The sequence below is a fragment of the Pristiophorus japonicus genome, chromosome 1, assembly GCF_044704955.1.
Source record: "Pristiophorus japonicus isolate sPriJap1 chromosome 1, sPriJap1.hap1, whole genome shotgun sequence".
NCBI lineage: Eukaryota > Metazoa > Chordata > Chondrichthyes > Pristiophoridae > Pristiophorus > Pristiophorus japonicus.
The window spans coordinates 379,597,644-379,622,615 of NC_091977.1; the positions used below are offsets into that span (position 1 = coordinate 379,597,644).

A 24,972-nucleotide genomic window follows, 5' to 3' on the forward strand; every position below is an offset into this window, starting at 1 on the left:
CGACCCACCACCAACTCAGTGAAACTCCAACGTTACATGAGGTAGGCAAAGCCATAAAACAGCTCAAGAATAACAAGGCTACGGGTGCGGATGGAATCCCTGCTGAGGCACTAAAGTATGGTGAAGAGGCGCTGTTGCCGCGGATACATGACCTCATCTCCCTCATCTGGAGGGAGGAGAGCATGCCAGGAGATCTGAGATTGTGACCATTTTTTAAAAAGGGGACAAGTCCGACTGCGGCAACTACAGGGGAATCTCCCTGCTACCAGCCACTGGGAAAGTTGTCGCTAGAGTTCTCCTCAATCGTCTTCTCCCTGTGGCTGAGGAGCTCTTCCCGGAATCACAATGTGGATTTCGTCCCCGACACGGCACAAACGACATGATCTTTGCAGCGCGACAGCTGCAGGAAAAATGCAGGAAGCAGCGCCAGCCCTTATACATGGCCTTTTTCAATCTTACAAAGGCCTTTGACACTGTCATGCGTGTGGGTCTATGGAGCGTCCTCCTCTGTTTCGGATGCCCCCAGAAGTTTGTCAACATCCTTCGCCTGCTTCAAGATGACATGCAGGCCGTGATCCTTACCAATGGATCCATTACAGATCAAATCCACGTCCGGACCGGTGTCAAACAGGGCTGCGTCATCGCTCCAACCCTCTTCTCAATCTTCCTTGCCGCCATGCTCCACCTCACAATCAACAAACTCCCCGCTGGAGAGGAACTAAACTACAAAACCAGTGGGAAGCTGTTTAACATATGCCACCTCCAGGCCAGGTCTAAGATCACCCCAACCTCTGTCGTTGAGTTGTAGTACGTGGACGACGCCTGCGTTTGCGCACATTCTGAGGCTGAACTCCAGGATATAGTCGATGTATTCACCGAGGCATATGAAAGCATGGGCCTTACGTTTAACATCCGTAAGACAAAGGTCCTCCACCAGCCTGCAATCGCCGCTCAACACTGCCCTCCAATCATCAAGATTCACGGCGTGGCCCTCGACAATGTGGACCATTTCCCATATCTCGGGAACCTCTTATCAACAAAGGCAGACATTGATGCGGAGATTCAACATTGCCTCCAGTGTGCCAGTGCAGCCTTTGGCTGTCTGAGGAAAAGAGTATTTGAAGACCAGGCCCTCAAATCTACCACAAAACTCATGGTCTACAGGGCTGTAGTAATACCCGCCCTCCTGTATGGATCTGAGACATGGACGATGTATAGAAGGCACCTCAAGTCGCTGGAGATATATCACCAATGATGTCTCCGCAAGATCCTGCAAATCCCCTGGGAGGACAGGCTCACCAACATCAGTGTCCTCGACCAGGCTAACATTCCCAGTATTGAAGCACTGACCACACTTGATCAGGCCACATAGTTCGCATGCCAGATACGAGACTCCCTAAGCAAATGCTTTATGCGGAGCTCCTTCATGGTAAACGAGCTAAAGGAGGACAGCGGAAATGTTATAAGGACACCCTCAAAGCCTCCCTGGTAAAATGCGAGATCACCACTCACACCTGGGAGACCCTGGACGAAGACCGCCCGAGGGGAAGAAAGTACATCCGGGAGGGCGTCGAGCTCTTCGAGTCCCAACTCAAAGAGCATGAAGAGGCCAAGCGGAAGGAGCGCGCGGCAAACCAGCCCCACCGACCCCTTCCCTCGACGAATGTCTGTCCCACCTGTAACAGGGTCTGTGGCTCTCGCATCGGACTGTTCAGCCATCAAAGAACTGACTTTGGGAGTGGAAGCAAGTCTTCCTCGATTCCGAGGGACTGCCTATGATGAGAAATACATTTGTTGTTTCTACACAGGAAGCACAGCAGCTTTCCCAGTCCCATGAGGCAGCCACAGGGGAGACACTGTGGTGTAGTAGCAGGATAGGATGGCGGAACAGAGGTTATAAGGAGATGCACAAGGGTGAGAAATGATTATGTGTGTGTTTCTTGCACCTTGCTTTATTTGTAATAAATCTTTATTTTGTGTTCCTATATCTGGGCAGGTGTTTCATTTGATGGTGGGCAATGATGTATGAAAGGATTCATTGGGATGGCCATGGAAAACCAAAGATGAAGGGTGATGTGGGCATTAACTCATCGGAAATGAGCAGTGATGAGACAGGTCTGCATTTCCCTTGCAGGGTTGGGCTGGCGACACGCATCCTGGTCCTCCTCCTCCTGCGCCTCCTCCTCTTGCTGCTGTGCCTCCTCCTGAGGTGCTACTGCTGGATCGACCTCCAGCAATGGAATCTCTGTTTGAGGATCCCGATGCAGTGCTCAATTATGCACCTGCTGCCGGAATGAGCGTCGTTGTAAGCATGTTCAGCAGCAGTCCTGGGGTTGCAAAGGGGAGTCAGCAGCCAAGTGCACAGGGGATATGCCTTGTCCCCAAGCAGCCATCTACAATCCTGGTTTTGGTCCGAGAACATGGCAGGCACACTGCTCTGGCGCAGAATGAAGGCATCGTGGCTGCTGCCTGGATACCGGATATTAACTGCCAGGATCTTGCGCTGGTGGTCGCACACCAACTGGACACAGAGAGTGGAATCCCTTTCTGCTCATAAACATCTCAGCATGGGTTTGTGGCGCCCTCAGTGTGACATGGGTGCAGTCGATGGCGCCCTGCACCCTGGGGAAACCCCGCAATCTGCACAAATCCGATCTGCAGCTCCACCTGCTTCTCCCTGCTCATTGGGAACGAAATGTATTGCAGTCTTCTCCTGTAGAGAGCATCTGTGACCTGACGGATGGAGCTATGGGCAGAGAACTGAGAGATGTTAGATATATTTGCAGTTGCAGACTGGAAAGAGCCAGTTGGGTAAAAGTTTAGTGCAATGGCCAGTTTGGTTTCAACGCACAGACCTGCCCTCAGCCTTGCCTGAGGCTGCAGATCTGGGCGCAGCAGAATGCACAGCTCCCTGAGGATGTCCTTCCTGAATCGGAACCTTCGCAGATAATGCTCATCTGTGAACTCCATGAATGAAAACTGATGGTGGTACACCCTTGCATGGTAGGGCCGTCTTCCCACAACTCTATGCTGTGCCCCTCCTCTGGCAGCTGGCTGGTTGCCTTCTCCCTCACCCGTTTGATGCTCCTCAGCCTCTGCAGGCTGCTGCTGGCAAGCATCTGTCTCATCGGCCACTATCTGGTGTGGGGGGTTAGCGTACCTGACCTTCCTCCGTACGCCAGCTCCTTCCTGGCCAACCTCTCTGTATTGAGGTCTGTGGCCATCTCCAGACCCTTCTCTATGTTGGGCAACCATGTTTGCTGCCTCCCTTGCCAGACGTCTCTGGACCCGTTGCTGATGGCGCCATCTTCTCCTGCATGCCTCGTTGCCACACACAATGTGCACAAGGCGTTCCTTTGCTAGCATTGAGCCCATTGCGTCTGCAGGCTCAACCCTCACTATGAGGCCTCTGTGGAGTACAGATTGAGGCCCCTAGGCCACTAGTAATCCCTGCCGAATTCAAAAGGGCGAGTGAGAAACTTTTCACAAGTCCGCAAAAGTGTTCACAAGTCCGAAAAATTTTGAACAAAAAAATGGCGATTCAACCAGAACTGCTTTCTCCTCCGCTGGTGGTCTCGAGCCGGCCGGCACAGTGCTCCGACACAAAAAGCTCTCGGGGGCACAGTCTGGCAGCAGGTTGTTTTTTTATAGCTTCTGGGCCGGAGAGGCAGTGGTGCGCGCTCTGATTGCGTCATTAAGGCTGCATCTGCAATACTGCGGTAGAAGTGGGGGGAGTAGGGCGGAAGTCGCATCACTGCAAAAACCCCCGAGGACAATTTCACTGGCGGTGGCCATTGGACCGGAAGTCGCCGGTCACTCGACTCCATCGCTTGGCTGTCGCTTTCCGGCGACAAGAGGCCTTTTCAAGAGGCTGAATTTCAACCCCTTTATCTTATAACAAAGAAAATCCAAAGCAAAAAAAGGCAAACATCATTTAGAGTTCATGTATGGTATAGCTATAGATATTCAGAAACAGAGCATGCTTGTAATTCCAAGAAACAATGGCCCAGAAATTGCAGTCGGAGGCAGATGTCTCCGACCTGAAAAATATCTACAAATTTACCTGGTAGCCCGGGGGGTTCGGAGACCTGTGGTCCTGGGACTCTATGCGAAGGCCTGCATAGAGGCAGACGTATTCCAGGGATGTCGGCATTTCGCACATGTCCCTGGGATCATGTGGGCCGGCCCAACCAATCAAAGTAGGGTAATCACATTCATACTTGTGGTGAGTTCCGTATGTATGGAATCACCATAAGTATGAATGGGAATACTCCCAAAAACTTAAAATAATTTTTATTTTAAATCACATGTTTAAAATTAATCAATATGGAATGTAATTAATTGTTTAAAACAAAAATGTAATTTAAAAAAAAATAAATGTACATATTTTAAAGGGACTAAAAATAAACTTACCTTATTTCACAGGTTTTTAAATGATAAATTATTGAAAAAAATTTATTTTTCTGTCCTTTAAAAGAATTTCACGGGCATTCGCTGGGCAGAAGTTGGGCAAATAACCCAATTCTCCGCACGAGGAGGCCCTTTATTTCCGAATGCATGCGATCTGTCAAGAGGATTCGCATATCTAAACGTGGAACATGCGGGGCCCCTACGGGAGCATGTCCACCTCGTACGCGCCCTTAGGGACTGCAAATTCAGGGCCAATATATATTTAGGAGCTGCATTTTTTAGCACTATTTTCTTGAACACAATTATTTTTAAGATAATTTAGTTACGCAAAATGGCAAAGGATTGCACTTATCCGTTTAACAATGACAATACCTTCACAGTATCAAACAGCAGCATTTTTATAATTCAGTTATAATTCCTGTATTTAAAAACAATATTGCTGTTTTACCTCAGTAGCCAGTTCCCTTTCTGCAATCAGAGCAGTTTGAAGATCCTGTTCCAGAGAATTAATCATTTGCTGTTGCTTTTCAACCATATTAACTGCTGCCAAATATTTTTGATGCAATTGTTCCAGTAGCTTCTCTTGATGCTGGATCTAAAATAAATTTCAAAGAGCTGTTTAGTTGCAAGTGTTATATTTGGATAATCATGTCAGCTCAAAAACATAAAACAAAAAAATCTGCTTGGATAACTGAACCTAACTAACAATCCAGACCAACTGAACTATTTCCGTGCTGTATCTTTGATGTAATTCAATGTTGTTTTATGGTACTCTAAATAATACAAATTACATACATTTAGAAAAAGTAGTGTTTAACTTTTTATTAGACAAAAAAACACTGTAATAATTCAACCACACTGATTATTTTAGATGATGTAGCAACATTGAGTCAAACCAATCACTGACACCAATATTTTAAAATATGGAAAGTAATTAGCACCTTGGTTTTGGCATCTTGGTAACAGCAAGAAAGTTAAAAATAAAATCATACTGCTCCATACCATAATAAGGAACAGAGGGGTCTAAAGTCGGTACCGCCATTTTTGAGGCGGTGTCACCGCCTGAGAGAAATTTTTATCGGCACGCGTTAGGCACGGTCCCCAAATGCAAAATTCAGTTTTGGTGCCTAAAGAGTGGATAGCAGTGTAAAATCATGGCATTGCACACTTACCTGAAGGCGCTACGCTGCGCTAAGTGGGCTGTTAAGTGTGGGCTCAACATTCGGGAGTTAGGCAACACTTGGAGCTGCGCCACAGGCATAATGGCGCCACCTGGATTGCATTGAGACGCTGACTGGGCGCAATCAATGCATCATGGGTATATTTGCTTCCTACACATTCACTCAGACTTTGCAGCAGCAGCTCGTCAGGGTGCCCATCGGTTCACGGACACTGCAGTGGATACACTCCTTGATGCACTGGAGGCGTCAGGAGGTGCTGAGGACAGAGGCTGGGAGGAGACCACAATCTGAAACATACCGAAGGCGATGGAGAAAAATTGCAGAGCAAGTGTCTGCGAGTGACACTGTGCCAAGGACAGCCATGCAATGCCGAAAAAAGTAGAACGACCTGACATGGATAGTGAGGGTGAGTATCTTAAATTTCAAACTTCAACATGCTATGTTCTGACCTCAATGTGCACTCTCTGCTCAATGTAGTGTTTCGGAATCCATGCTCTAAGTGGGTGAGGCCACAGTCAAGGTTCCCATTTGCAGCCTCACCCACTGCAAGGGCCTACATGCGGTTAACCTTGCTACTCAGTTCTGCAGGCCCACCCCTCATGTTTTTAACTCCTCAGTCTTCATATGCGTGTCGAAGACGGCTGCCTCCCCGTTACTGTTAGGTCCTGGCCCCCTAATTCAAGCATTGCCACAGCAGCTCCACACCGCGAATGGTAATTACATCGAGCTGTGAAGACAGTCATCGATTAAAATTTACTAAACATCAAGCTGTGAAGACTCTCATAGAGTATCATGTGCTAAAGTATGTAAGATACTTGGGACATACTGATAGAAGGTCTTTAACTCCGACTTTCTCTTTAATGTTACAGTCGAAGCTCGCACACAACCGGTGGGAGTAATTGTGGACTGGTGGAGGGGAGCCAGACCTCCAAGTGCTCACGCCGTTTGAGGAATGGATAGCTGCCCTGAATGGCGTTCAAGTTGGTGCGATGGCGGTGGGTGCTGCCGACCTGCCTCGGAACTGTGATGGTATGTTGAGTTCCTTTGCAGCGAACTGCAGGACACTTGGCCCTGACATATCATCGTGCAGCTCTTTCGATGAGACTAGCATTCACAAATGCCTTTCCCACTCCTAGCCTCCTCGTCTGCAGCTAACCACTCCTCTGTATTTGTGCTTTCAGATGATCAACCAGATCCACCAAGGCCTTAGCGGGCACCTTCCATGTGTGCAGATGGTGGTGACGACGAAGAGGACAAGGAGGAGCAGTTTGACCTCACGCAGGAGGGTGCGCGGTCTGAGAGCGGGACCAGCAGCGTTGTTGACAATGGGGTGGCTGGCGGAGGTGGGTGATACTCCGGGACCCAGTGGCCTCCAGCAACGCCATGGGGGAGGGGTAGGCCAAGGGCCAGTTCCCCAGAGGGTGAGTGCACACTTAAGTGATGCTCAGCAGCACTCTGACGATGATCCCGACCTAGAGGTTGTCGCAAGACAATCCCTGCAGTTGCACAGCGATCTGCTGTGTGCAATAGCAAGGATGCTCCAGAGTCTTGATGCACTAGCTGTGAGAATGGAGGAGTCCACCTCAACTATTGCTCATGCCTCTCAGCAGCCCACCGAGCCCAGTTTTGCTGGAGGCAAACAGTGACCATGGGGTCCCAGACATGGTGGCACAGGCTATGGCTGATGTTGCAGTGGTCATTGAGCATGAGGCCGATGCTAAATGTCATCAGTGCGTTGTGTTCTCAGTCAGCTCTCTGGTGAACTGCAGTCGCACACTTGATGCAGAGGAAAATAGATTTAACGGACGCACTGACCGCTGCCATCCTGTCTGGAGCTCCATCAGTTAAACGGGGACCTAACCTTGCCGAACCAGGGCAACAATCTGACCTCACCCAAATTTCTGCAGATGATGATGCTCAGCCCCGGGGAGTAGCAGCCTGTTGGGCCAGTTGGATCATGTCGTTTCTCAGGATGACATAATTCCACCTTCGCAGCTGCCGCTCTTGGCAACTCATCCACTACTGAGTGTTGCCGCCCAAGCTGAGGTGAAGCAGTCCGCAGCCAGGTCTTCCAGGGCCCGAGCTGGATGGGGACATCCTGCTCGGCCATCATGTGTGGCTGCGGCTCCAAGTCAGCAACTGACGACCAGCCTGAGACCCCATTGAGGAGGAGCAGTAGGTGTGGGAGGGGGAGAGGGAAAGAGGTGACAAAGCACTCTTCAAGACAAAGTAAAGACCTGTGGGAAGGAGGCCACATATGCTGACCTTGTGAAGATATGAGCTTTTATAATAAGTTGCACTTATATGACCCACCAAACACTTGCTTGATAGTCAACAGAGATGGGTAGCTTGTTGCAATGTGAGCTCATGTAAATTGTTGCACTTGGATGAATGACGTAACAACTGTTTGGTAGTCGCCAGAGATGGCTACCTTGTTAGAAAATGAATGTCAATAGTTGCACTTGGATGTCTCTGAGAATATTTGAAGGGGTTTGTAGATATGTTGATGTGTTGGGGATGGAGTTGTTGTTTTGAGCTTGCTTTCAGCACACATGATTATGTTTGCAATATACCAAGCTTTGATTGTTTACATGATTATGCAGTGATTATTAAATACGGAGGGCTGAAGGGTGGGTAGCGATGTGTTTAGTTGATGCCCACATGTATAGGCTGGCCATTCCGCACGTCAAGAGTCATTCAGTGAAATCGATGAGCGATGAGTCTCTGACGAGCAGCCCTTCCAGCCACAGCTGTGTCATGCTGCCTCCTCCTTGGCTGAAGCTCCACGTCTGTCTCCTCATCGGCATACCCTTCCCTGAGGTGAATCATTCATCCCTGGTGGTATTAGCTGGCCCCTCATAATGGCCAGCTTGTGAAGCATGCAGCAATGGTGAACATGGAGACTCTATCAGGTGAGTACTGGAATGCCCCTTCACAGCGGTCAAGACAACGGAAACGCTGCTTCAGAACCCTGATTATTTGCTCGATAATGGCCCGGGTTGTGGTATGGCTGCTGCCCTGCAATGGTGGGAGGACAGTGGAGAGGTATCATCATCCAGGTGGCCACACCATATCCTTTGTCGCCCAGGAGCCAGCCACGGACTTCATGTGGTGGCTTGAAGAGTCATGATAACATAGAAACATAGAAAATAGGTGTAGGAGTAGGCCATTTGGCCCTTTAAGCCTGCACCACCATTCAATAAGATCATGGCTGATCATTCCCTCAGTACCCCTTTCCCGCTTTCTTTCCATATCCCTTGATCCCATTAGCCGTAAGGGCCATATCTAACTCCCTCTTGAATATATCCAATTAACTGGCATCAACAACTCTCTGCGGCAGGGAATTCCACAGGTTAACAACTCTGAGTGAAGTAGTTTCTCATCTCAGTCCTAAATGGCCTACCCCTTATCCTAAGACAGTGTCCACTGATTCTGGAATTCTGCAACATCGGGAACATTCTTCCCGCATTTAACCTGTCCAGTCGCGTCAGAATCTTATACGTTTCTATGAGATCCCCTCTCACCCTTCCAAACTCCAGTGTATAAAGGCCCAGTTGATCCAGTCTTTCCTCATATGTCAGTCCAGCCAACCCTGGAATCAGTCTGGTGAACCTTCACTGCACTCCCTCAACAGCAAGAACGTCCTTCCTCAGGTTAGGAGACCAAAACTGAACATAATATTCCAGGTGAGGTCTCACCAAGGCCCTGTACAACTACAGTAAGACCTCCCTGCTCCTATACTCAAATCCCCTAGCTGTGAAGGCCAACATACCATTTGCCTTCTTCACCGCCTGCTGTACCTGCATGCCAACTTTCAATGACCGATGAACCATGATACCTAGGTCTCGTTGCACCTCCCCTTTTCCTAATCTGCCACCATTCAGATAATATTCTGCCTTCATGTTTTTGCCCCCAAAGTGGATAACCTCACATTTATCCACATTATACTGCATCTGCCATGCATTTGCCCACTCACCTAACCTGTCCAAGTCACCCTGCATCCTCTTAGCGTCCTCCTCACAGCTCACACCTCCACCCAGTTTAGTGTCATCTGCAAACTTGCAGATATTACACTCAATTCCTTCATCTAAATCATTAATGTCTATTGTAAAGAGCTGGGGTCCCAGCACTGAGCTCTGCGGCACTCCACTAGTCACTGCCTGCCATTCTGAAAAGGGCTCATTTATCCCGACTCTCTGCCTCCTATCTGCCAACCAGTTCTCTATCCACGTCAGTACATTATCCCCAATACCATGTGCTTTGATATTGCACACCAATCTCTTGTGTGGGACCTTGTCAAAAGCCTTTTGGAAGTCCAAATACACCACATCCACTGGTTCTCCCTTGTCCACTCTGCTGGTTACATCCTCAAAAAACTCCAGAAGATTCGTCAAGAGCATGATTTCCCTTTCACAAATCCATGCTGACTTGGACCGATCCTGTCACTGCTTTGCAAATGCGTTGCTATTTCATCCTTAATGATTGATTCCAACATTTTCCCCACTACTGATATCAGGCTAACTGGTCTATAATTACCCATTTTCTCACTCTTTTTTTAAAAAGTGATGTTACATTAGCTACCCTCCAGTCCATAGGAACTGATCCAGAGTCGATAGTTGGAAAATGATCACCAATGCATCCACTATTTCTAGAGCCACTTCCTTAAGTACACTGGGATGCAGACTATCAGGCCCCGGGGATTTATCGGCCTTCAATCCCATCAATTTCCCTAACACAATTTCCCGCCTAATAAAGATATCCTTCAGTTCCTCCTTCTCACTAGACCCTCGGTCCCCGACTACCTCCGGAAGGTTATTTGTGTCTTCCTTCGTGAAGACAGAACCAAAGTATTTGTTCAATTGCCATTCCTTTGTTCCCCATTATAAATTCACCTGAATCCGACTGCAAGGGACCTATGTTTGTCTTCACTAATCTTTTTCTCTTCACATATCTATAGAAGCTTTTGCAGTCAGTTTTTATGTTCCCAGCAAGCTTCCTCTCATACTCTATTTTCCCTCTATTAATTACACCCTTTGTCCTCCTCTGCTAAATTCTAAATTTCTCCCAGTCCTCAGGTTTGCTGCTTTTTCTGGACAATTTATATGCCTCTTCCTTGGATTTAACAATATCCTTAATTTCCCTTGTCAGCCACGGTTAAGCCACCTTCCCAGTTTTATTTTTACTCCAGACAGGGATGTACAATTGTTGAAGTTCATCCATGTGATCTTTAAATGTTTACCATTGCTTATCCACCGTCAACCCTTTAAGTATCATTGTCAGTCTATTCTAGCCAGTTCACACCTCATACCGTCGAAGTTACCTTTCCTTCAGTTCAGGACCCTAGTTTCTGAATTAACTATCACTCTCCATCTTAATAAAGAATTCTACCATATTATGGTCACTCTTCCCCAAAGGGCCCCGCGCGACCAGATTGATAATTAGTCCCTTCTCATTACACATCACCCAGTCTAGGATGGCCAGTTCTCTAGTTGATTCCTCGAAATATTGGTCTAGAAAACCATCCCTACTATACTCCAGGAAATCCTCCTTCACCGCATTGCTACCAGTTTGGTTAGCCCAATCAATATGTAGATTAAAGTCGCCCATGATAACTGCTGTACCTTTATTGCACACATTCCTTATTTCTTGTTTGATGCTGTCCCCAATCTCACAACTACTGTTTGGTGGTCTGTACACAACTCCCACTAGTGTTTTCTGCCCTTTGGTATTCCGCAACTCCACCCATACTGATTCCACATCATCCAAGCTAATGTCCCTCCTTACTATTGCATTAATTTCCTCTTTAACCAGCAACGCCACCCTGCCTCCTTTTCCTTTCTTTCTATCCTTCCTAAATGTTGAATACCCCTGGATGTTGAGTTCCCAGCCTTGGTCACCCTGGAGCCATGTCTCCGTGATGCCAATTACATCATATTGTTAACTGCTATCTGCGCAGTTAATTCGTCCACCTTATTCCGAATACTCCTCGCATTGAGGCACAGAGCCTTCAGGCTTGTCTTTTATAACATACTTTGCCTCTTTAGAATTTTGCTGTAATGTGGCCCTTTTTGTTTTTTGCCTTGGGTTTCTCTGCCCTCCACCTTTACTATTCTCCTCTCTATCTTTTGCTTCTGCCTCCATTTTATTTCCCTCTGTCTCCCTGCATAGGTTCCCATCCCCCTGCTATATAAGTTTAACTCCTCCCCAACAGCACTAGCAAACACTCCCCCTCGGACATCAGTTCCGGTCCTGCCCAGGTGCTGACCATCCGGTTTGACTGGTCCCACCTCCCCCGCAACTGGTTCCACCTCCCCCGCAACTGGTTCCAATGTCCCAGGAATTTGAATCCCTCCCTTCTGCACTACTCCTCAAGTCACGTATTCATCTGAGCTATCCTGCGATTCCTACTCTGACTAGTACGTGGCACTGGTAGCAATCCTGAGATTACTACTTTTGAGGTCCTACTTTTTAATTTAGCTCCTAGCTCCCTAAATTCATCTCATAGGACCTCATCCTATTTTTTTACCTATATCGTTGGTACCTATATGCACCACGACAACTGGCTGTTCACCTTCCCTTTTCAGAATGTCCTTCACCCACCCCGAGACATCCTTGACCCTTGCACCAGGGAGGCAACATACCATTTTGGAGTCTCGGTTGCGGCTGCAGAAACGCCTATCTATTCCCCTTACAATCGAATCCCCTATCATTATAGCTCTCCTACTCTTTTTCCTGCCCTCCTGTGCAGCAGAGCCACCCACGGTGCCATAAACTTGGCTGCTGCTGCTCTCCCCTGATGAGTCATCCCCCTCAACAGTACCCAAAGTGGTGTATCTGTTTTGCAGTGGGATGCCCGCAGGGAACCCCTGCACTATCTTCCTTGCACTGCTCTTCCTGTTGGTCACCCATTCCCTATCTGGCTGTGTACCCTTTACCTGCGGTAAGAGCAACTCATTAAATGTGCTGTTCACATCATCCCCAGCATCGTGGATGCTCCAGAGTAAATACACCCGCAGCTCCAGTGCCGCAATGTGGTCTGTCAGGTGCTGCAGGCGGATGCACTTCCTGCATGTGTAGTCGTCAGGGACACTGGAAGCGTCCCTGACTTCCCACATATTACAGGAGGAGCATAACACGGGTCCGAACTCTCCTGCCATGACTTAATCCCTAGATTAACTTAATTTGGCAACAACAATGCTAAAGGTTACTTACTGATAAAGGAAAAGAAAAAGAAAAACTAACCAATTACCAGCGAATCACTTACCCCCTTGGCTGTGACGTCACCTTTTGATTTCTTTCTACTTCTTTTTTGCCTTCTGCCCCTGCTGCAGCTGCACCAGCTGGCCTCCTCTCCGATGAACTCCTGCTGGGCCTTTTATAGGCCTCCCCACACTGCCTCCGACGATGCTGCTCGAACTTCTAGCTCGCCTCCTCGACCACGAACTTCTGCTGGGCCTTTTATAGGCCTCCCCATGCTGTCTCCGACGACGTTGCTCGAACTCCCCGCTCGCCTCCTCTCCGACGAATTCCTGCTGGGCCCTTTATAGGCCTCCCCACGCTGCCTCCGATGATGTTGTTCGAAGTCCCTGCTCGCCTCCTCGACCACGAACTTCTGCTGGGCCTTTTATAGGCCTCCCCACGCTGCCTCTGACGACGCTGCTCAAACTCCCCGCTCGCCTCCTGTCCGATGAACACCTGCTGATAGTGCTCTCCCGCAGGATGAAGGCATGGCAGCTGCCAGGCTATCAAGCATTGACAGCAAGAATCATCTGCCTGTGATCGCAGACCAGCTGTACATTGAGGGAGTGAAATCCCTTGAGATTCCGAAAGACGTCTCCATTGTGGGGTGGGGTCCTCAATGCCACATGTGTAACAATCAATGGCTCCCTGAACCGTGGGAAAGCCCGCTACTCTCGCAAAGCCACAGGTGCGCTCATCCAGGTCTTCCGTTGACATGCTGAATTTGATGTAATCCATTCATTTGCTGTAGAGAGCGTCTGTCACCTGGCGAATGCAGCAATGTACTGCAAACTGCGAGATGTTGCATTTGTCACCTGCAGGAGACTGGAAGAAGCTGGTAGCATAGAAGTTGAGTGTTACTGTCACTTTCACTGCCACTGACGAGGTTCTCGTACCGATGTCAGCTGCCAGGTATGTCTACAGAAGGTTGCAAAGCTCCGTCACCATCTCCATGCAGAACCTCGGCCTTCTTAAGCAATGCTCCTCGGACCTCTCAAGATAAGATTAATGCGCACAGTAAACTCAGCGTCTGTACAGCCTTCTGCCCCGCCTTCTGGGGTGTTCCCTCTGAGGAGGATCCACATTTGCCCTAAGCTGTCTCTGCAGCCAGCACCTTTCAAGTCATCGCCACAGGATGACATGGTGTGCGATCACTGCCCCCATAGCTTTGCAGAGGTCACAGCGAAATGCCACTTTCAAATTTTTCCAATATGGAACCCAACAATATGTCCGGAATACTAATACTTAATCTGACGAGTCAACAGCAGTACGACGCCAACACCCTACTCTCTGTGCGAGCATCAAACCCAGCACTGACCGATATCTTTGAGACCCGGCTGCAACTCCCCTTAAATAATGCCCCGGATTAGTTTCTCCACCTTGTGCAGTCCAAATTTTTCAGGCGTCATCGACGCCAGCCGTTAAGTAAGGTGGCAAAAGTGAATGTGGCGAGAGGGGCGCCAAGGAGGCATTGCATGCGTACTGATCTCATCATTTCCATGGCGTTAGCCGGCAGGATGTTGTTTTAACGCCCTTCAAAAATGACCACCGAATTTCACGGCAGGCGTCTACAGCACCCAGCGGCACTCCAATCCGCTTTATGCTCACTTAACACCGAACACCTAACACCAGCGTTATCAGCAGGCATTAGCAACCGAATTTCGACCCTATAGTCTTTCTTTATAGGCCTGGAGAGCGTGAAGTTATGCTGGTTCACCCAAAATTGCTCAAACCAGCACAAAAGGTCGAGGAATTTCAAGCGCAAATTACGTCCAGCACAAATCAAGTTTTCGCGATCTTTTGCACTGTTTTTTTAAAAATCACACTGAAAACGGCCCCACCCACAAAACTGGCCATGCCCAAGATCAAATGAATCACCATGATAAGTTTCCGTAATTACGCCCCTTTCGGGGCTTTTAAGGAGGCTCTTAAAACTAAGCTTTTTTTTAGGCGCCAGGGCACTTTTTACAAGCACCTTTTACAAGCTTTTAATTAATTTTTTTAATTTATTAAAAAACTGATTAGGTACACCAATGTAACTAGTGAATTGTTCTGTCTTGCTTTTTAAGTTATTTAAAATCAGGTTACTCACAGTAGTGGACTAGGTACTTTCAATGATAAATTCATTTTCAGCTATATTACCAAAACGGCACCAGGTTACCACACTCAAAATATATCAAAGAATATTTTGTTACTCAATAATAAAAAAAATTACATTCTAAAACACTACCTGGTTGCACTGGTTCATGCAAGATTTTACGTTGGGTGATATGCAAATGCATTTGAGTGGACAACTGAGCAAAAAATTCACTTTACAAAACTAGCAAAGTTTTGAATGCAATTTGCGTCCGGATCATTGATTGGCCCAAAGCGGAATCTCTTGGCCATTATGTTTCGGCATCAACATTCAAACTTCAGAACCACAAGAATATAATTATTGAATAAAGTGCAGAATGGTATCGAGAAGATTTGAATGGATTGTGTCTGCCCAGATGTTTTTTCACCAGAAAATAAAAAGGTCCTTTGGCATTACACCAAAAGGCGGCTATGAATTAAAGTAAAGCAAAGTTCATCCAATCTGGTTGGCAAGTAGATTACATCCTTGAGGGCTTTGCTGGGATAGAGACAAAGTAATCCACTGTGTTTTAATACATTTGTGGGATTGCATGGCATGAAACAAGTTGGATTGAATATTTTCTGACAGTAAATACAGAGGTGTAAATAGCAGATAGTATAATTTTCAGGAATGTACACTGTGCCATCAACATCATTATTAAATATTCAATGATCAGAAATTGCAGTTAGGAGTTAATAAATATTAAAATGATGTTTTTAATAAAGCCTTTTCTAATACAAAACCAAATAGAACATAAATACAGGACAATCCAATCATGATAAGCTAAAGGCGGAGATTTATACTGATTTTACCTGCCCATTGGAAATAATAATAACTTTTATTTGTATAGCGCCTTTTAACGTAGTAAAACGTCCAAAGGCACTTCACAACAATTTTACAACACATTAGACACTGACCATTGAGGTAAAGAGAGAAAAAGCTTGAGCGGGAAGTGTAAAAAGAGGTTAAAGGCTCGGGTCCAAAGCGGCAGCCAAAATGCGCACAGATAGACACAGGTGAAAAAAGTAAAAAAAAAAGAGAAATTCAAATTACATTTTAAATAATACAAGGAGTATACAATAGTAAAATCAGTATAATAAAGATTAATTATAATTAAACAAAATTAAATAATATATACCATTATTATAAATTAAGTTAAAATGAGAAAATCAGCAAATTAATCAAATTAAATCAGTTATTAGCTTTAAGATTCATTCCTTGTCCCCTGATTCAATTAATATGGAAGAACCAATCACTGTCCTCCATCCTTGTGATGTCATAATTGTATTACTTTTTATTTCTCATTTTGTCCTCTTGACAGGACCTGTAATAGATCCAGGCTTAAGGTGCCTCCATTGTCAGAGAGACGCTGATGTTTAAATCTCCCTCCAGCTGTTCAGGCTCGCGCTGCCTCTGATATCAGGGATACGCTGATGTTTAAATCTCCCTCCAGCTGCTCCAGGCTCACACTCCCTCCGTTGTCAGGAAGGCGCTGATGTTTAAATCTCCCTCCAGCTGTTCCAGGCTCGCTCTGCCTCCGTTGTCAGGGAAACGCTGATGTTAGTGGGAGGATAGTGGCCCGAAAATGTTGGAGAATAACTTACCTTCCCGTACCATCATTTAGGCTGCCTCAATCTTCCCCAAGGCCAACTGCTGGATGGCTAAACCGCACATAGCTGTCGGCAGTAGTCCTTTTTGAGATGCAGATTGGTATACTATGACAAACGTAAGTCCCATTTGCCATTTTTAGATTGCGCACGCTCAGCCCTGTAACAGCTGTCAGTCCAGACAAAGGAGTGTCCACAGGTCAGATTTACTGTATTTTTGTAAAGCCAGGAGGAGCATAATCTACAAAACCAGTTTGAACCATTGCTACTCCAGCTCCCCCATCCAGAGATTGGACCCACATCTTCTTCTTCTCCAAAGCCCAACTGGGCCGTCCAATAGTAAGGCGGCCCCAAGCTGGCAAGTTGTCCCAGGATGCTCGTCTTCTGCCTACAGCCCATTGGCCGAATCCTATTGGTTTCATGACAGGACTATTGCGCAGTACTTCCGACAGGTTGCCCAAAGTCCTCACAGGGGGAAAATCTACCCCAAAGAATTCTAAGTGATGAGACATTAGTGAGGACTGGATACTTAAACTGGTGTATATCTATATATTTAATTAAAAATTTGGCATCTGACATTTTCATGGGGTGCACAGTATGCCAACTGACCCAAATTTCACTTCCACTAAAAACCATCTGCAGCTGAAAAAAATCTGTAATCCTGGGTCCACAGAAGACTTCCGGCTTGCTCATGGTCCATGTGAGCCCGGCACCGAAATCACCGACCCAACAACACCCCCATCTCCCACCCACCCTGAGGCACAACCTGTCCACTGAAACAACCTACCATGAATGGTGAGCTGCAGGGCAGCATCCAAGCTCACTGGCATAATTTAAATCCAAAAATGGTTTGGGCCTCCTGATGCCAGCTTCAAGCAGGCAGTGCGCCCATTTTGGGCAATTGTCTAAAATCGACTCCCATTTTTCCATAGGAAAAGAGTGAGGATGTTGGGCTTTTAAAGCAAAATGTGTTCATACAAGTTTCTTTAAAAAAGAGCGACGAGACAAAAGGTAATTAAAATATTATTGAGCTACGCTTTGAACAAAGGGTCACAGACCTGAAACGTTAACTCTGTTTCTCTCTCCACAGATGCTGTCTGACCTGCTGAGTATTTCCAGCATTTTCTGTTTTTATTTTATGCTTTGAAGTTGTTTACTCAATATTAAAAATAATAAGCAATTTATCACCCTATCTTGGTGATCAATATACTCTTTAAACCCAATCTTTTGGGAGATCCCTGGTCCCAGACTCTCAGCGGGGTTGGCTGCTACTGGCTTCCAACCCTCAGTGTAAAAAAAAAGGGCTTAATTTTCCCCAAAGCTTTTTTTTGGCGTACTTGAAGAGTTACGCTCGTTTTTTGGGGATCCAAGTACGCCAAAAAAAAAGATGTTGGCGCAGCCGAACCTGTCCTTTAGTTTTGGGGGTGGAGCCTTTATCTGCGTCAAAAAGATCAGGTTGCCATGGTAACCAGGGACACAATGTGGGCTGAGCCTGCAAAGTTAAACATACAGCCAGCTCACAACACATTAAAATACATTGCAACAACTTAAAAACACATTAATAATTGGAGGTAAATTGCTACAATGTATTTTAAAGTGTCCCCACCCACCCCAATGCCGATCCCTACCCCTATCCCAGGCCGAAGGACCTCCCGGTCCACTCCCCTGCCCGTCCCTAGCCCTGAGTGTTTTGCCGGTCCGCTTCCCTGCTCCTATCCCAGGCCGAAGGACCTCCCGGTCCACTCCCCCGCCCGCCCTTAGCCCCAAGTGGCCTCCCGGTCCGTTCCACTACCCTTAGCCCTGGCTGAGTGGCCTGCCTGTCCGCTCCCCTACCCCTAGTGGCCTCCCAGTCTGCTCCACCAGCCCAGCCCTGGCCAAGTGGCCTGCCTGTCCGCTCCCTAGTCCTGGCCGAGTAGTCTGCTGATCTGCTCCCCCGCCACTAGCCCTGGCCGAGTGGCCTGCCTCTCCGCTTCCCCGCCCCTAGCCCTGGCCAAGTGGCTTGCCGGTCCGCTCTCCCGCGCCTAGCCCTGGCCAAGTGGCTTCCTGGTCTGTTCCCCCGTCTCTAGCCATGGCCGAGTAGTCTGCCGATCTGCTTCCCCGCCCCTAGCCCTGGCCAAGTGACTTGCCGGTCCGCTCTCCCGCACCTAGCCCTGGCCAAGTGGCTTCCTGGTCTGTTCCCCCGTCTCTAGCCATGGCCGAGTAGTCTGCCGATCTGCTTCCCCGCCCCTAGCCCTGGCCAAGTGACTTGCCGGTCCGCTCTCCCACGCCTCGCCCTGGCCGAGTGGCTTCCTGGTCTGTTCCCCCGTCTCTAGCCATGGCCGAGTAGTCTGCCGATCTGCTTCCCCGCCCCTAGCCCTGGCCAAGTGACTTGCCGGTCCGCTCTCCCACGCCTCGCCCTGGCCGAGTGGCCTGCTGGTCCACTCGCCCGCCCGCCTCTAGCCCCAAGTGCCTTACCAGTCCCGCTCCCCCACCCCTAGCCCTGGTGGAATGCCCACCCAGTCCGCTCTCCTGCTCCTATCCCAGGTCGAGTGGCCTTCCGGTCTGCTCCCCCGCCCCTATCCCAGGCCTAGTGTCCTCCCGGTCCGTTCCCCCGCCCCTATTCCAGGCCAAATGGCCTCCTCCCTCCCGGTCCCCGCACCTAACTATACCCGAAAGGCTTTCCCCCGCCTCTCTCCCCTCTCTCCTGCTGCTGCTGTCCGGGCATCTGCTGCACTTACTTGTGCTGATTTCCCTACCTGCGTTGATTCCCTTAACTCTCAAGAAGGTTTTTCTGCAGAGGCCACATTCGCTGGCCTAAGAAGAACTGGAGTAAATCTCAGCTGGCCAAACTTCCCTAAATGGTCAGAATTGGCACGGGTGGCAGGTAACGCCCCCTTTGGCTGAAAAGAAAACTTTAAACTAAAATGGCAGGGGGATGGGAATCTATGCAGGGAGGCAGAGGGAAGTAAAAAGGGGACAGAAGCAAAAGGTAGGAAGGAGACAAGCAAGAGTGGAGGGCAGAGAAATCAAGGGCAAAAATCAAAAAGGGCCACATTACAACATAATTCTAAAAGGACAAACAGTATTAAAAAAACAAGCCTGAAGGCTCTGAATCTCAATGTGAGGAGATTTGTAATAAGGTGCATGAATTGATTGCGCAGATAGCTGTTAACGGATATGATGTAATTGGGATTATGGAGACATGGCTTCAAGGTAACCAAGGCTGGGAACTCAACATCCAGGGGTATTCAATATTCAGGAAGGACAGACAGGAAGGAAAAGGAGGTGCGGTAACGTTACTGATTAAAGAGGAGATTAACGCAATCGTAAGGAAGGACATTAGCATGGATGATGTGGAATCTATATGGGTAGAGCTGCGAAACAGCAAAGGGCAGAAAACGTTAGTGGGAGTTGTGTACAGACCACCAAACAGTAGTAGGGAGGTTGGGGATGGCATCAAACAGGAAATTAGGGATGCGTGCAATCAGGGTACAGCAATTACCATGGGTGACTTTAATCTACATATTGATTGGGCTAACCAAACTGGTAGCAATGCTGTGGAGGAGGATTTCCTGGAGGGTATAAGGGATGGTTTTCTAGACCAATATGTCGAGGAACCAACTAGAGAGCAGGCCATCCTAGACTGGATGATGTGTATCGAGAGAGGATTAATTAGCAATCTGGTCGTGCGGGGCGCTTTGGGGAAGAGTGACCATAATATGGTAGAATTCTTCATTAAGGTGGAGAGTTACACAGTTAATTCAGAAACTAGGGTCCTGAACTTAAGGAAAGGAAACTTCGACGGTATGAGACGTGAATTGGCTAGGATAGACTGGAGAATGATACTTAAAGGGTTGACGATGGATAAGCAATGGCAGACATTTAAATGTCACATGGATGAACTACAACAATCGTACATCCCTGTGTGGCGTAAGAATAAAAAAGGAAGGTAGCTCAACCGTGGCTAACAACGGGAATTAGGGAAAGTGTTAAATCCAAGGAAGAGGCATATAAATTGGCCAGAAAAAGCAGCAAACCTGAGGACTGGGAGAAATTTAGAATTCAGCAGAGGAGGACTAAGGGTTTAATTAGGAGGGGGAAAGTAGAGTATGAGAGTAAGCTTGCAGGGAACATAATAACTGACTGCAAAAGCTTCTACAGATATGTGAAGAGAAAAAGATTAGTGAAGACTAATGTAGGTCCCTTGCACTCAGAATCAGGTGAATTCATAATGGGGAACAAGGAAATGGCAGACCAATTGAACAAATACTTTGGTTCTGTCTTCATTAAGGAAGACATGAATAACTTCCCGAAAATACTAGGGGACCGAGGGTCCAGCGAGAAGGGGAAACTGGGGGAAATCCTTATTAGTCAGGAAATGGTGTTAGGGAAATTGAAGGGACTGAAGGCCGATAAATCCCCAGGGTCTGATAGTCTGCATCCCAGAGTATTTAGGGAAGTGGTCCTAAAAATAGGAGATGCATTGGTGGTCATTTTCCAACATTCCATGGACTCTGGTTCAGTTCCTATGAATTGGAGGGTAGCTAATGTAACCCCACTTTTTAAAAAAGGAGGGAGAGAGAAAACAGGGAATTATAGACCGGTTAGCCTGATATCAGTGGTGGGGAAAATGCTGAAATCAATTATTAAAGATGAAATAGCAGTGCATTTGGAAAGCAGTGACAGGATCGGTCCAAGTCAGCATGGATTTATGACAGGGAAATCATGTTGGCAAATCTTCTAAAATTTTTTGAGGATGTAACTAGTAGAATGGACAAGGGAGAACCAGTGGATGTGGTGTATTTGGACTTTCAAAAGGCTTTTGACAAGGTCCCAAATAAGAGATTAGTATGCAAAATTAAAGCACATGGTATTAGGGGTAATGTATTAAAGTGGAGAGAGAACTGGTTGGCAGACTGGAAGCAAAGAGTGGGAATACATGGGTCCTTTTCAGAATGGCAGGCAGTGACTAGTGGGGTGCCACAGGGTTCAGTGCTGGGACCCCAGTTATTTACAATATACATTAATGATTTAGACAAAGGAATTGAATGTAATATCTCCAAGTTTGCAGATGACACTAAGCTGGGTGGCAGTGCAAGCTGTGAGGAGGATGCTAGGAGGCTGCAGGGTGACTTGGACAGGTTAGGTGAATGGGCAAATGCATGGCAGATGCAGTATAATGTGGATAAGTGTGAGGTTATCCACTTTGGTGGCAAAAACAGGAAGGCAGATTAATATCTGAATTGTGACAGATTATTAAAATGGGAGGTGCAACGAGACCTGGGTGTCATGCTACATCAGTCATTGAAGGTAGGCATGCAGGTACAGCAGGCAGTAAAGAAAGCAAATGGCATGCTGGCCTTCATAATGAGGGTATTTTGAGTATAGGAGCAAGGAGGTCTTACTACAGCTGTACAGGGCCTTGGTGGGACCACACCTTGAGTATTGTGTGCAGTTTTGGTCTCCTAACCTGAGGAAGGACATTCTTGCTCTTGAGGGAGTGCAACGAAGGTTCACCAGACTGATTCCCGGGATGGCAGGACTGACATATGAAGAAAGACTGGATCGACTAGTCTTATGTTCACTGGAATTTAGAAGAATGAGAGGAGATCTCATAGAAACCTATAACATTCTGACGGGATTGGACAGGTTAGATATAGGAAGAATGTTCCCGATGTCGGGAAAGTTGAGAACCAGGGGTCACAGTATAAGAATAAGGGGTAAGCCATTTAGGACCGAAATGAGAAGAAACTTCTTCACTCAGAGAATTGTGAACTTGTGGAATTCTCTACCACAGAAGGTTGTTGAGGCCAGTTCGTTAGATATATTCAAAAGGGAGTTAGATATGGCTCTTACAGCTAAAGGGATCAAGGGGTATGGAGAGAAAGCAGGAATGGGATACTGAAGTTGAATGATCAGCCATGATCATATTGAATGGTGGTGCAGACTTGGAGGGCTGAATGGCCTACTCCTGCACCTATTTTCTATATTCCCATGTTTCTATGTTACCTCAAAAAATTGTAACTAACTTATTGGGGAAACTATGGTTTTTTAACTTGGGCCAAAAAAAACGGCCTGCTCAAAAAAAAAAACGTGCAAATCACTGGTGAAAATTGAGCCCAAGGTAAGTAGAAAAAGAGACAGAAAATTAAATGCACATCTGTGGAATAAAGCAGCTTACAAACTGAACAAAATTGAATATTCTCCTCTAGTACACCTATATTCTCATTGTCATCATTTTTTATAAAAACTGATGTAAAATAATTCATATATATTTCCACCATACTTTTAACTTGCAAAACTAGAGTTCTTCTTAATCTCTGAGGCATCCTACACTCTCTCTAATTATTCCTTCACTTTTAGTATGCTTAGACAAGCTCTCACTATTTATTTTTATATTATTTAGTCTATTTGTAAGTTTTCTTTTAGCATTCTACTTTTCACCTTCCCACTACACTTCCGACATTCCTCATGATTTTCTTCAGGATTGTTAGCACGAGTTTTATTATATGCCTGTCTTTAAGGTTTCATTCAGTCTTAACCTCTCTATTTATTCAAAGAACAATGTCCTTTGATGCACTTCCCCCTTTTCACCTTTGCATTTTATCCATCTCAAATTTGAATTTTACGAATCTTCCTGGTGGTCTAGGAGGCGCCCTGGGTTCCGGTGGGGAGGCCTTCTCTTCCCGCGCTGCAAAGCGCGCTCCTGTCCAGAGGGCTCACACAGAAGATGCAGTCATGTGTGACTGCTCAGCCAATCAGGTAGGTAGTTCACAGGTTCCTATTAATAGCACTAAGACCCGCATATCTACGAGTTCTGTGTTATTAATGGGGAAAAAAACAAACACACACTAATAAAAAATAAAAAACAGACCTCACATAATTAAAATTAATTGAAATTAAAGTTAATAAAAGCCTTAGAATAAAACAATATATTTACGATGTTTTTTAAGTTTTGTCATTCGGGTTAAAAATAAACTTACATTAGTGGGCAGAGTATTTAACAATACAATGTGTTTATTTTATTTAATTTTATTATGTTTATGTGTGTTTTTAAAAACTTGCGCCTGTAAAAGTAAGCTATGCACCTGCTTTTTCAGGCACAAGATTTTTGAGGGCATTTGCTGGGCAATATATGCGTAAATCCCGCAATCAAGCCCGTGCAACTGTCCTCGCTCCCGATAGGTGTAGGATCTGTCAAGCTCCAGCCATGATCTTATTGAATGGCGGAGCAGGCTCGAGGGACAAAATGCGCCTCTTTGACCACCAGGTAGATTCGTAAAACATCTCCGGTCGGAAGGCAATTGCCCGTGGGAAGCCTCCGACTGGGATTTTCGGGCCATTAAGATGTCTGAGATATGGGACAGGTGCTGATTCTGCCATTTACACCTCTTTGAGATCCAGCTTTTGTTTATTTATTTGTCCCATTACCACCCACTTTTGCCTTGCACCATCATCTCTTTTGTCATTTAATATTGTCTGCCTTCCACCCGATCATAGACCTTCATTTTTGTTCTTTTCTTCCATCCCCCCTTTCCCTGCCTCTGTTACATCTATAACAGTTTCCAGTTCTGATGAAAGGTCATCGATCTGAACGTGGGCCGTGATTTTGCTGACCAGGCAGGTCGTGGCGGGCAATGTCGGTGACAGGTCCCGACTCCACTGCTGTCTCCATCCCACTGTCTGAAATGAATTTATCTTGATTGGGCTTGTTAAACCCACCCAGGGCGTTTGCCAGCCAATTTTTTTAAAAATTTATTCGTTCATGTGATGTGGTCATCACTGGCAAGGCCAGCATTTAGTGCCCATCCCTAATTGCCATTGAGAAGAACATAAGAAATAGGAACAGGAGTCGGCCATTTGGCGGATCATGGCGGATCTGATCTTGGCCTCAACTCCGCTTCCCTGCCCGCTCCCCATTTTTCCTACCAAAGTGGATACCCTCACATTTTCCCACTTTATACTCCATCGGCCACATTTTTGCCCACTCACTTAGCCTATCTATGTCCTTTTGCAGATTCTTTGCATCCCTCTCACAACTTGCTTTCCCACCTATCTTTGTATCATCAGCAAATTTGGCTACATTTCACTCGGTCCCTTCATCCAAGTCATTAATATAGAATGTAAATAGTTGAAGACCAGCACTGATCCCTGTGGCAGCCCATTAGTTATAGTTTGCCAACTTGAAAACTACCTATTTATCCCGACTCTCTGTTTTCTGTTCGTTAGCCAATCCTCCATCCATGTTAATATATTACCCCCAACCCTGTAAGCTCTTATCTTGTGCAGGAACCTTTCATGGGGGACGTTATCGAATGCCTTCTGGAAATCCAAATACACGACATCGACTGATTCCCCTTGATCCATCCTGCTCGTTACATCCTCAAAGAACTCCAAAGAAGGTAGTGGTGGGGAGCCGCCTTCTTGAGCCGCTGCAATC

General features: G+C 46.7%; 1 protein-coding gene across 1 annotated transcript in view; it reads right to left on the reverse strand.

Moving 5' to 3' along the window:
* The window catches only part of LOC139266053 (polyamine-modulated factor 1-binding protein 1-like), an 887,264-nt gene that overhangs the window by 501,526 nt on the left and 360,766 nt on the right, over positions 1 to 24,972 (reverse strand). Inside the window, exon 10 of the mRNA XM_070883919.1 lies at positions 4,859 to 5,005. Within this exon, the coding sequence (XP_070740020.1) occupies positions 4,859 to 5,005 (147 nt within the window). The remainder of the gene's footprint in view (positions 1 to 4,858; positions 5,006 to 24,972) is intronic.